Here is a 13,616-nt window from a genome sequence, read left to right as displayed (position 1 = left end):
GAAATAGATGGAGCATGTACAGTAGAAGCCAGGATTATACCTGAGAAAGCATGAGCAGAAGAATGCAAGACAGGATTTTGTACTTTGTACAATTCCTTAGCAATAGCCTGAACAAAGGAGACATCAGTGATGGATTGCTGAACCTGAGAAGTCTCACAAGGAGTGTCATCAACATAGACCTCAAGTTCCTCAACATGAGCAGCAAACTTTGTGGACTGACCACCAGAAGATGATGCAACTCCCTTGCCTTTAGCACCTTCAACCTTAGCCTTCACGAGCTTCTTATACACTCAACAATACTCAATAGTATGATCTGCCTTCTTACAATGAGTGAAAAAATAAGCAGGTTTCTCCACCTTTGGCTTCTTTGAGTATCTTCTCCACATATCTGGAGGATCCTGGAAAGAACCTGAACCCGAAAAAAACTGCCAGTGCAACAGCGTCAAGGTCAACAAAATTAGCTTCACCAATAATTTGCTTCTGAACTTTAGATTGATGGATTTTTGCAAAAGCTTGATTAACTGTTGGTAAAGGATCCATGCCCATAATTTAATCACGGAGATGCTTGTATTTCTTGTCTAATCCCATCAGAAAATCAATGAGATTATGCAGATTATCCCGAGCTACAACTTTCATCAGCAAATTGCACGAATATTTTGCAAGAGCTCCAGAATCGCATTCTTGTAAAGCATCTAAAGAACGCATATCCTCCCATAAAGATATTAATCGCGGATAGTATTCAGCAACAGTAGAATCACCTTGACTGATATGAACATCATCTTTCCTCAATTGATATAAGAAAGGAGCGTTTGATTGATTATACCTTTCTTTCAATTCATCCCAAAGCTGCTTGCTTGAGCGAACATAGGATAATCCAGCAGAAATTATATCACTTAAAAAATGCAGAATCCAGCGCATCACTGTGTAATCAGTTCGAATCCAATCCTCGTAATTAGCATGATCATCATCTGGCTTAGGATAAGTTCCATTGATGAAGCAGAGTTTATTTTTAGTGATTAACGCAGTTCGGATATTACCCGACCAATGAAGGAAAGATTTTCCAGAAAATACTTGAGGTACAATCTGAAGCAAAGCTTGATCATTATTCGACAAATGAAGTGGATCTTTGTAAAGAGACGTATATGAAGATTGAGTAGTTTTAGGCATTTTGATCGTGATGAAAAAGATCATAAATCAAGAAAAATCAGATGAAAAGCGGAATTGTAAGAATAAATTTGATCAAATTCGCAAAAGAAACAAACAAAAAGGAATGTTTTACGCAAATTTAGATCAAAAGAATCACTGGAATCGAAAAATTGGCGGGTTATACCATGACAAAATCTGCTAAGCTTATGAAGCACGCCATTAATGGAGGTAAAAAAGCTTCAAACTTAGGAGAAAAGAATAACAGTTTACTCAAGATCTAAATAAACTGCTTATTTTATTGATTATTGTGAAAATTAATTTACAAAGCAGTAAGAATAAGATCCTATATGCAAGATGAATTTCTATGTACATTGTAACAAACTTATAAGATATTTTGGTGCTGAGTTGGATCTGACTCAGCAAGTGTAACAAACTTTGACTGAGCATTTGACTATTTGTAACGAAATTGAGAGGAACAAATAAGCAGCAGCAGATTAATAATAAGGCATTCCTAAACACCTTGTAAATACAATCCTATGCTAATTATACATCAAGATTATCTATGTATTTACCGGAAAGAATAATCCTAACAGCTAGAAAATCTTCCTAACAGCGAGAATATCATATGTACAAAGAGGAGATTATTGTTGCCTCTTTTGTGTGAATGGTGCCAACGTCTCTTTGGGGAGACTAGGATAGAATATTTTTAACACCCTCCCTAAGTTGGAACGTGAAGCTTTGAGACGCCCAATTTGGATAGGAGCTCTTCGAATGTTGTACGTTTGAGGGCTTTGGTAAAGAAATCGGCTAGTTGGCATTTTGTGTGGACATATTTGATTGTAATGGTAACGTTTAAAATCTCATCCCAAATAAAGTGATGGTCAACTTCGATGTGACTGATACTAGTATCTGTCATGGACTGAATTAAGGCCAACACATTTAGCCGAGTCTGAGAAAATAGACGTTATTTGCCCTAATGAGAGTGTAATAGTTATTTGGTTATGCACTTAACAATAGATGAATTATTATTCACAAGAATAACTAAACTTTTGTAAATTCACATAAACGGTGAAATGTTGGCATATATGGAAATATAGGTAGTTAAATAGGTCTGTTTGGTAAACAACGGATTAATATTGGCAGAATCAGATTGTGAAAGCAGATTATAATTAGCAGAATTTGTTGACAGGTTTGACTAGCATATTCGATTAGCAAATTTTGTTAAAGTTGTTTGGTAATTAGCATTAAATCAGCAGATTATCTCAATCCTTTGTAAAATGACAAATAAGGACATAAATAAATTATTGACTAAATTATTTACCTTGGAATGAAGGTAGGGTCAATATTTTTTTAAGGGGAAATGGGTCAACATACTTTTTTCCCAATCTACTGATAGATTATGCTAGGGGGAGCAGCATATTGTAAAATAGTAGATTCGACCCCAATCTACTATTTCAATATGCTGTTTACCAAACACCCCAAATAGAATATTGATTGGTCAAATATGCTAAAAGCCCCAAATATGCTAATTTTTTTACAATCTATTGTTTACCAAACACTCCCTTAGTTAAATAATAACTACCAAGTTTATTAGGAAAAGTTTTTACTAGGTTGTTAAGGTAGTTAGAATCATAACTACCTAGCCTATATAAACCGGGTTGTATCTCACGTTCATAATCAATTTCATTCTACAGAATTTAATTTCTCTTTCTATATCAATATTCTCTTTTTATCTCTCTAAATCTTCATCTCCTCCATTATCAACATTCATCAATCAACATTGGTAGATTAGGATTTTATATAGTATCAGCTTCTAAAATCGATCCATATTACTAAATTTTTCGCTTCCGATTTTTTCCCTAATTTGATCTTTGTTAAATCAAGGATCACTTTAATTTCTTGTTATTCATCAAATTTAGTTCGATTTCTGTCAAAATTCTATCAAATTCTTCACATTTTTCTACAAAAATGCCTGAATTAAGTTATTACTCTATGCTTGATGAGCCACTCTTTCTCTCGCCAACTGATCAACCAAACTTATAGTTTACTGTTCAGCTGTTTGATGGCTCGAATTTTCTCTAATGGCAGCATGATGTCATCTAAGCTCTTTTCTCAAAGAACAAGACGAGCTTCATAACTAGTGAAGTTGTTGCTCCTCCCAAGACTTACAAGAAATATAATTAGTGGGTTCGTGTGGATCATCTTGTTTTGCGTTGGATCTTGAACTCTTTGGAAAGGAATCTTCGTGAGAAGTTGCAGTATGCTTCATCTTCGAAGGCTCTCTGGTCTAAAATTGTGGAGAGGTATGGTCAATTAAATGCTCTTGAACTCTATGATTTAAAGAAAGATCTTAATAATGTGAGTCAAGACAATTCCTCTCTGATTGATTTTTATAGTAGATTGAGTGTCTTTCGGAAGCTGTTGATAATCTGGACCCAATCCTTCAGTGTACATGTGGTATAATGTCTTAAGTGTTCATGTCAATTGCTTACGCGTTTACTTGATAGAGAAGCCCATTCTAAGGTGATTCAATTGATTATGGGATTAAATGCTGGGTATGAACATGTTCAGACTACACCCTTATCATTGGAACTGTTTCCTCCTATTAATATAGCCTTGGGATTGTTGCAAAACATTGAAAAACATAAGCATATTAATGATTCTGCTGGGGATGTTCTTAGTGTAACTACTGCATATGCCTCCAAGAAAAGACATAATTTCATTGGGCCTGAGAAAGGTTCAGATGAAAAGACAGAAAGAAGATGGTACTGAGGAAGGTTTTACACATTGTACACATTGTGATAGAGATGGTCATGTAATTGAGGATTGTTACAAGTTAAAAACTTGCACTTTTTGCAACATTAAGGGTTAGATTCAGGATCATTGCTATAAGTATAAAGTTCATTTTGCTAGGAAGGGTAAAGGTAAAGCCACTGGGAAAGGCTCCAATATTTACACTAGACCTTCTTCTAATAATGTGGACATTATGGTGCCTGATCATGATCAAGACTCTCAGTATGAGCTTGCTACTCCTCTGCATGACTTTCATTCGGTTTCTGATCCTCAGTCTTCACAACCTGCAGTAGATCCTCTTCAATCTCATTTATCTTCTGATGTGATTCAAGGCATCATCAATTCTATTACTCAGAGTGTGTTCTAGACTATTTCTGATTCCTCTACTCATAATACTCCTCATATTCACAATTCTTCTGGTGCTGCTCTTAAGTCCTCTGTCAATTTTGCTGGTAAGTTCACTTTTTATGCTTTTACAGTTAATTCAACTGTTAATATATCTGTCTGGATTGTACATACGGGTGCTGCTGACCACATGACCTCTAATTTAGGCTTATTACAACATGTTAAACAGTTAAGAACTCCTATTGGTTGGACTACCTAATGGTACAATTAAGACAATATATAAAATTGGTCAAGTATGGTTAACAGACAGTTTAATCTTGCATAATGTTTTCTATATTCCTGATTTCAAACAAAATCTCTTGTCACTAGGAAATTTAGTGTCATCTACTAATTTAGTTTTGGAAAATATAATTGCGTGTTAAAGGACCTTTTCAATAAGAAGCTGATTGCCATTGCTAAAAGACATGGAGACTTATAAAAGTTGGATACTAGCCAAATCAAGGCAAATAAAGGAGTTTTCATACTTCTAGCCGTAGTTTGTTTTCATTCAAGAATTGTAGTAGCGGCATATGTAATGCAGCAAAAACAACAGATGCCTTTCTGTTTTATTCTAGGATTGGTCATGCTAGTTTTGATAAAATGCAGCATATGCCTACTTGTATAAAAGGTGTTAAGCATTTATTTTGTGATATCTGTGTAATGGCAAAACATCATCAGTTACCTTTTCCAAGAAGTACTTCTTATGTTACGCAATTGTTTAAGTTAATTCATCTAGATGTTTGGGGCCCTTATAGGGTTTCCTCTATTACTGGTGCTACATTCTTTTTGACTATTGATGTGAACATTATTTGCGCACATTTAGTCCCCTAATTGAGCCTATTTTGCATACTATTATAACATTCTATGGCCATTTTATCCGTCAAAACCTTCCTATTTGCTTTTCTATCGCATTTCATATGTTTTGTAGGAAAGAAGATAATAAGGCGGAAATTCCCGTCTTTCGTGCGTATTCGGAAGCTATTTGACGATATTTGATGGACTAGTATGAAGAAGAAGCGAGAACTAAAGGCCAATCCCACAAGAATAAAGTGAAAATGAAGGAAAAGGAAGAACAGAAGAGAAAACGAGATAGCCCTCCAACCCGTGCGGATTCTCTAGAATCCGGCCGTCCCCAAACCACAGAAGATGTGCGTCTTCTCCCAAATCCGCCCGTCTTCCCCTTCTACAATCCGCCCGTCCCGACAACAATCCGCCCGGATTCCTTCACAGCACAATTTCGTCTTCTTGAAGCTTCAAAGAAAGAAGCCCTTCCTTCGAAAAATACCGGCTTCTCCCTGCTCAATCTAAAAAGTGTAATTACTAGTTTAGCCCTTAGTTAACCCTAATGCATCCACCTAATTCCCACTATAAATACCACATTTGTAATAATCAAGGAGGGGATCTTTATCAAGTTTTTAAAGTAGAAAATCCTTCTTTAGATTAGATTAGGAGTAGATTAGAATAGATTACTCTTTAATCTTTCCACAAATCTCACATTAATCTCTCCTTAATTATTGTTCAAGTTTGTTACTTTTGGGTAATTGAAGATTATTGGGTTATTATTGAAGGATTGACAACCTTTCATCAATCAATCAAGTTTCTTCTATTATTCTTTGCTTTATTATTTGGATCATCTCAAGCTTGGTATAATTCCTTTACTCTTTAATCTTTATTGTTCATTTCTTCATTCTATTATCATGTTTATACTTGTTGTGATGATTGACACCATTAATGACATGTTTCCCATGATAATGAGTGAGTAGTTTCTTTAGCTAGGATTAATGGGTAATTAGGGAAAACAAACATAGGATTGATTCATGCTTAATCTAATATGTTTTCACATGATTAAATTTCTTGCTTGTTGTGATGTCAACTTTATGCACATGTTATGTTTGATGAAATGCTAAGCCTATGAATCCCTGCATTTACAACCATCTCTTATCTACTCAACTAGACTTGTAAGATATAAACCAACTCGAGTCTTGTTAGACCATGCATAGAAGTTGAATAGGAGGAAAGTAAGTCGACTTGTAGGTGTTGTACAATCTAATCGATTCGGCTCCGGGACCCAACTCTTCCTAAGAACCGTAAGACATAAACCAACTCGGTTCCTCCACAATATTAATTGCTTGCAACCTTGTAAACATGTTTGTATGATCAACACCATGAATCCTATATGACCCCATGATATCCTAGCACTTTTAATAATTTGTTTACATCTTTCCTTTTATTGCTTGTTTTACTTTATCGCTTCCATTAATCTAGGACACAACTACAAACCCAAACAAATTGTGACACTAGCATAAATTGAGATAGATAGACTTAGAACCCAAAGCACACCGTCCCATGGATCGACCTCGACTTACCGCTAACTAGTTGTATGTTGAGTATTATAAATGTGTTTGATTGGATGTGTGACGACCAACTCTTGTCTATCAAAATGGCGCCGTTGCCGGGGACGGTGTTATGTGATTAAGTTCTTACTTGTTTGTCTATTTTGATTTTGCTTTCACCTTGAGGAACTTGTTCCCCAAGGTATGTTTTTACCGTTTTCTTGTAGTTTCCATGTTTGTAGTTGTACCTTTATCTTGACCATGATGATGCAAGACTTTTCATATGGATTATGTGGTGGATCTTTTGAGTATGACTATGGGTATGGGGAGATTGAGGAGCTAGTCAACACAAACCTACCTTACTATTTGTACAATAAAAATCCTAACCACTACCCCAACTTTTCCCACCAAAATCACCACATCCAATATCAACAACAACCACCCACCCAATACCCACTTCATAATGAGTTTCAATTGCCACAATACAACCACTTTCACACTTACCCACAACAAGAAGATGAACCCATTCAAATCCAAATGATGGGAGATCAACAAAACTTCTTCAAACGAATGATAGAGGAGAGCCAAAAGAGGGACAATGTTCTTCAAGGCATTGTTGCCCAAGGTGAGGAATTGGAGATCCAAATCACCCAATTGAAAGAATCCCAAGCAATCACTCCCCACCGTTTTTTGGACATTGAGCATAAATGCAAATTTGAAGAAGTAACTTTTGATATGGAAAGTGAGAAATGGGAAGAGCCTATCTCCTTGAGCTCTTGTGACTATTAAAGTGTTGTGTTCAATGAGGAAGACATGAGGTTGAGTAAGCCAAATTCTCTCAACCTTTGTGAGTATAAGGGTGTGTCCTTTGAAGTGAATGTTGGGATGTTGGAGAAAAAGTTAAATGAAGCCCCCATTTATGATTCGTATGAAGATAGCAACAATGATGATGAGCCTAACGGATGGACTCACAATATCACCTTGCTTGAGGAGCCTATCCTTGAGACATTTGAGATACCCTATCATGAAGAAGAACGCCCTTCCTTTATTCTTCGTGAAGACCACTTGACACCTATCATGGAGCCAATGATCATTGAAGAGGATATGGTAGATCTTCTTCAAAAGGCCAAAGTTTCATACAAGAGCTACTTAGTGAAAAAGCTCAAGGAGAAGATTTCTCGAGAAGCCACTTGCAAAGATTTGGCGCTCACAATGACAACTTCTAAAGAACTCGATCATCAATGCCATGAAAATTCTCCTTCCACCTTGGAAGGATTGAAAAATCAAAATGCTATCATCACCACCAAGATTGAAGAAGAAGTTGGTAAGTGGAAGTCTACGGATGAAAATGAACCACACTTCATGCCTAGTGTTGACAAGAATCATGGGCTCGTTTATTTGAAGAATTGGGAAAGCTCTAACGCTAAGGACAACGCAAGGGAAAGAACATTCTACAAACTTCCTTGGCCAAACTTCATATTCAAATTGAGCAACCCATACTTGTGCTTATTTGGAGCTTGTTCACAAGCTTTTGATCTCTTATTAAGAGCCCTAAGCTCTATGGATAAGAACTTCTACGATTTGAACTAGTTTGTTGGAGTCCTATCTCAAACCACCATTTGTAAGATATTTCTTGGAACCTTTCACTTTGTATAATATTGTACATTATTGCATTTGCATTTAATTTCTTACATGAGAGTGGTGAGAGAGAGTCATCTTAAATTTTTAATGAGCGAATTTCAGAAAAAGATAAGGAGGAATAGCAAACCGGTGAAGGGGTATGTTATTGCAAGGAAAAGAAAAGAAAAAGAAGAAAAGGGAGCTGAAGACGCCCGGATTTAGAGGAGGACGCCCGTCCAGGACCCACGTCATAAAAATGGTTAGCGCTGTAGCAGAAGACGAACGGATTCTTCACAAAACGCCCGTCCTGGAAGAAGCCGTCCGTATTCTTTGCGGGACGCCCGTCCCGTATGTCACCCAAAAACAAGATTTTGCGCTGCACCAGAAAACGGGCGGATTTAATTCAAGATGCCCGTCCCGACCAAGACGCCCGTCCTAAGTCCCAAGACGCACGTCTTCTTCCTGCTCTCAACTGGGAAAAATCCCTGCATCAGAATCCGCCCGGATTCAGGCCAAGACGCCCGTCTTCTATTCTCTCGAGACGCCCGTCCCGAAAAGAATCCGCTCGGATTGTCCTGTTTTTTCGGATAGACCGGATATGACCCACCCTTATCCGCTCGGATTCCCCCTTTCTTCTATATAATCACCCCCTTTCTCCCTCATTTCTTCACCTTATCAAACCCTAAAACACTCATCTCCATCCTCAAAATCACACCTCCTCTCAAAAACACCCCCATCACCCACATCAAAATGGCACCATTGATGAACCTCAAGGGAAAGGCCAAGAAATTGGTTGAATCCACCGGAAAGAAGCGCAAGGGATCAACCTCCTCAATGCCACGGGAGGTAGTGCTACCAAGGAACTCCTAACCCCTAATGAGGGGAGGAATTGAACAACTTGACTACTTCCAAGAGGTGCTATTTGAATCCAATGACCACCGCATGAATTTTGTCAAATTACTAGGTAAGAACTACGAACCCACTCAATTCGTAGATACTAGGGTGTTGGAAATCCTTAAGATAAGGTACCCTACCGAGATGTTCTTTAATGGTCTTGGCATTGGGAAACTTTTCCATGCCATGAGGAGACGTACCTTAGTCTCACCCTTGAATTCTTGAGTAGCCTTCGCATTGTAACGAATACCCACACCGATGTGGGTATGGAGTTTAGGTTGTGCAACCTAGACCATCAACTTTCACTTGAGGAGTTCGCCTACGTTTTCGGTCTTGTAGTGCCCACCAATTATACCGAAAAACCCGATAATGTCGGTGTAGACCTTCTTTGGAAGGCTATCTCCGGGAGGGATTTTATCCATCTAAAGCATTGACATACCTTCGCCATCCAACATCCGGTGATTCGATTCACCGAGCGCTTTGTGGCCGGTACCATCAATGGGAGGTACGAACAAGATAGGTGTACTCTCATCGATTTAACCTTTCTTGAATCCTATTTGAATGTTCGAGCGGTGAGGCGTTATAACTTCAATACGCCACTTGAGATACTTACTAGGTTCAATGATTTTGCTCAAGGAACCACTCAACTCAAGACCTTCGTGATGGGAGGTCTAATTACTATTTTGGCCCACCACCTTTTTCCCGGGTTCAATGCCCGAGGGACCTATACTCCTCTTGAGGGGAGGACTTTGATTGATGAGCACACCATTGATACCCGTCGTTGTGAGTACCAAAGATAAAATTTATAATTCCTATTAAGACTAACCTAGGCTAGTGGTAACAGGGTCGAACCACAAGGAGGCAGATGTAAATTTTAGTTGATTTATGTTCAATCTGAGGTAACTATTGTGGGGGTTGAATTGAATTGGTCTACAACTAAAAGTGAATAAAGATAATAAACTAAATAAACGATTTAAAGAGATAAAAGAAGGGTACTAGGATGGTCGGTTCATTATAGCTTCGGCGGCAGCAAACTAAGTCGGTCTGAATCAAACACAGGTAAGGCGGGAGATAAAGAGGTCCTCTCGGTCCACTCTTAACAAATAGCATCTTTCGATCTCGCTATAGGTCCCTAACGTCACTAATACTAACTTTCGTCCTGAAAAGTGACTAACGGTCTAAACTATACTTATCTTTCAATCTTAGCACAGTTTAGTCGATTTAGTTGATGGTCAAATAACTTTCCCTATCTTTCGATCTAATGGGTCAATCATAAATTAGGTATCTAACTGGTCGCATGCATTCGATTTGTTAAATACAACATTAAAACAACTAAAACGAATATAAAACCCTACGAGGTCAGTCGATCGACCTACAATGTCATCGATCAACCAACACGCGAGAGACGATCGTGTATGATCTATTGCCGCCTATGCCATAAATCGCCTACATCCTAGCACTATAGAATTAGCTACTCATGCTAAGGGTAAAAACAACAATAAAACTAATAACGATTACTGAATTCATGCTTAAAGTAGATAACAAATAGCGATAATGCGATAATTGGCTTTGGGATACTAACTAGCAAATCTATACTAATGATGAAAATAAAGCAATAAAGCGTAATTAGGCGGAAAGAATACCGAGATTCAGAGGAAAGATTAAGAACAAGAACAGAAATCCAATGCTAAAACGATGTTCCAAACCCTAATTACTCGAATGAACCAAAAGCGAAGGTTGTATGAAACTTAGATAAAAATCCAGATCCCTAAATGAAAGGTTGTGTTACGTTATATAGCAAACAAAGCGTAACAATTATTCCAAAACCTAAACTTCACGGGCTTCAAGATTCACGGTCTTTTAATTCACGTCTGGAATAGCAATCTGGTCGATCGATCGATAGGATGGTCGATCGATGCTCCTCAAACAAACAGTAAGCCACGGAACCGAACATTGGTCGATCGATCGAGGGTGATGGTCGATCGACTACTTGAGAAATGCTACTTGACTTCTTAAAACACGTGGACTTGTCTTTTGGGCCTTGGAGTGCGCACCGAGCTCGTTCCTTAAGCAAATACTTCTCGTCACATGCAATGCAGGATACTCGGGGACGGATTTAGCTTGATTTCATTTGGATTCTTCACATTTATGCAATAATGTACAAAATGCGGAAGTAGACGGAAATAGGGAGAAATGCAGCATAAACTACATGAATGAGCTCTGAAATGCGTGTAAAAAGGGATGCAAAACATCATATAAAAGACACGCATCAAACTTCCCCAAACCAAACCCTTGCTTGTCCCCAAGCAAGAACTAGACTCGATCTAATGACCTAATGGAACGAGTTCAATCTCAGAGCGAAATGCAAACTGTTAAGCCTAAGCCAATTTAATGCACAACCAACAATCAATTAGTAATGTGAATCATGCAAACGAGTTATGGAGTCGTCAAAGACATGCTGAACCGCCAACTGTAGAGACTTATCAATTTGGACTCTCACGGGTCGCTCAAACCACTCAATAGGTACAGGTGAATATATGTAAGATAGAAAGAATTAATTTTGTAGTGACTCTCACCTAACTACGACCTATGAAAACATGCCAGCAATAGAATATGAAAATGATCTCTATGACCGTACATATGCATTCCACCAACAAAAGACCATTACACATGCCGAGGTATATATGGGATATGTGAGGTGTGGGTAAGAAGAGGCAAAACATTTTATGGAAAAGTGGAGGTACAGGTGATCAAGCTAGTACCAAAACGGAACCACATGGCAACATCCTACTTCTTGCTCATAATCAAACGAAACGGTGCTATATCAAGCACAAATCTCACAATCTCCAAAATACTAAATCAATAAACTCCCCATGAGATATAAATGAATCATGGGAGCAAAAATCGCCAAAATATAAGGGTTAAATTATGCGAATTGACTTTTTTTTTTCTTTTTCTTTCTCGAACTTCAGTCGATCGACTATATTGGGCAGTCGATCGACTGCTATGAACAGTACAGAACTCTTTTTTCTTCTTTTTCGAATCTTTTTCATCTTTTTTTTTCTTTTTTTTTTTTCTATTTCTTTCTCCTTCATTTTCCAATCATCATCTCAACAGAGCATATGCCACCAAAAATGAGTAACAATCCCAAAAACTAAACTACTAGCTTGACAAAGGACAGGCTAAATGTAGGATGTAGTAAATGGGACAAAAAGGGATATTTTTGGCAGTGTGGAGCTTATGGGCATAATGAATAAAGGAAAACCTCTACCACATGTGTCAACAAACCACAAACCGAATGCATACAGGTATTAAGTAGATCAAGTTCATATTTATGCAAATTAAGGAAACATGTCTCATAAGGAGTACTTCTCACATTCCTACATAAACCGGTCATGAATGACACCAGTTATGGGCTCTAAATCTCAGAAAGTATAAGTATTTTGCCAATTATTAAAGTCAAGTCTCAAATCCAGCAAGAAATTTAACGAAAACTCGTAGATATGCATAAGTGATTCTACTAATAACATGTTAATCTAGCAAGGCTCAGGCAAAACAGATGCAAATGCAAAATCATCATGGAAATACTACCGTTTCGACTCGACCTATATGCTAAAATAAACGTGCATTTTATGGGAATTTTTGAAATTTTTCAATTTTTTTTTTGAATTTTGATGTGTATAAGAGAAATGAAATGAAACAATGCAAAACAAAATGTAAACGTGAATGCAAGCAAATGATATGCGACGCAAAACCCTTCCCCAAACCAAATCGCACAATGTCCCCATTGTGCAAAATCATGTAATGAAGAAGAGAGAAATGGGACTTTGCGAGTGAAATAAAAATATGACTTAAAGTAAACGCAAGGAACTCACAAGACTTTAGGCGCAGCAAAGGAAACCTCCCCAAACCAGCGTGAGCTAGGAGGTTTCGATGAAGCGATGCTACCATTAAGTACCTGAAAAGAGGACAAAAACCACGCATAAAACCGAGAAAGACAATCATGAAGCGGTAAAATTGTGCACAAATGGGAAAATCAGAAGAAATAAATAAAACGACGGAAGATAAAGTGGAGTAGAAAACTCCCTTAAGTCCGCATATCGACCAAACACAGCAGGGGAGAGGTCGTGAACAAATACAGCAGTGTCTATGGTCGATCGACCTACATGGGCGATCGATCGACTAGATGAACAGAATGAAGCTCCCGAAAGCGCAACTCGTCGATCGACCATGATGGCGGTCGATCGATCGAGAAATCTTCTTTGTACTCCTTATTTCTTCGTATTTGCTCAATGATTTGAGCTAACAAGCTCTAAATACCTGCAAGTACACAATAATACGCGCCCAAAATTGCGCAAAACCCAGAAAAAACTCTAAGTGCTTAAAATCCTAGATAAACAAAAGAAAATGCGAAGTTTTCGCGCACACAAAAGCAAGAAAAGTTGT

General features: G+C 37.9%; 1 protein-coding gene across 1 annotated transcript; it reads right to left on the bottom strand.

The window, feature by feature from the left end:
- Nucleotides 1–549: 549 nt before the first annotated feature.
- On the bottom strand, nucleotides 550–1,167 carry LOC141627904 (uncharacterized). The gene has a single exon (XM_074441103.1). It carries the CDS (start codon nucleotides 1,165–1,167, stop codon nucleotides 550–552), a length of 618 nt encoding a protein of 205 aa, XP_074297204.1.
- Nucleotides 1,168–13,616: the final 12,449 nt, after the last annotated feature.

This window comes from Silene latifolia, chromosome Y (genome assembly GCF_048544455.1).
Source record: "Silene latifolia isolate original U9 population chromosome Y, ASM4854445v1, whole genome shotgun sequence".
Taxonomy (NCBI): Eukaryota; Viridiplantae; Streptophyta; class Magnoliopsida; order Caryophyllales; family Caryophyllaceae; genus Silene; species Silene latifolia.
Note: the sequence above shows the minus strand (reverse complement) of the source record. Positions and strands in the feature narration are given on the sequence as shown.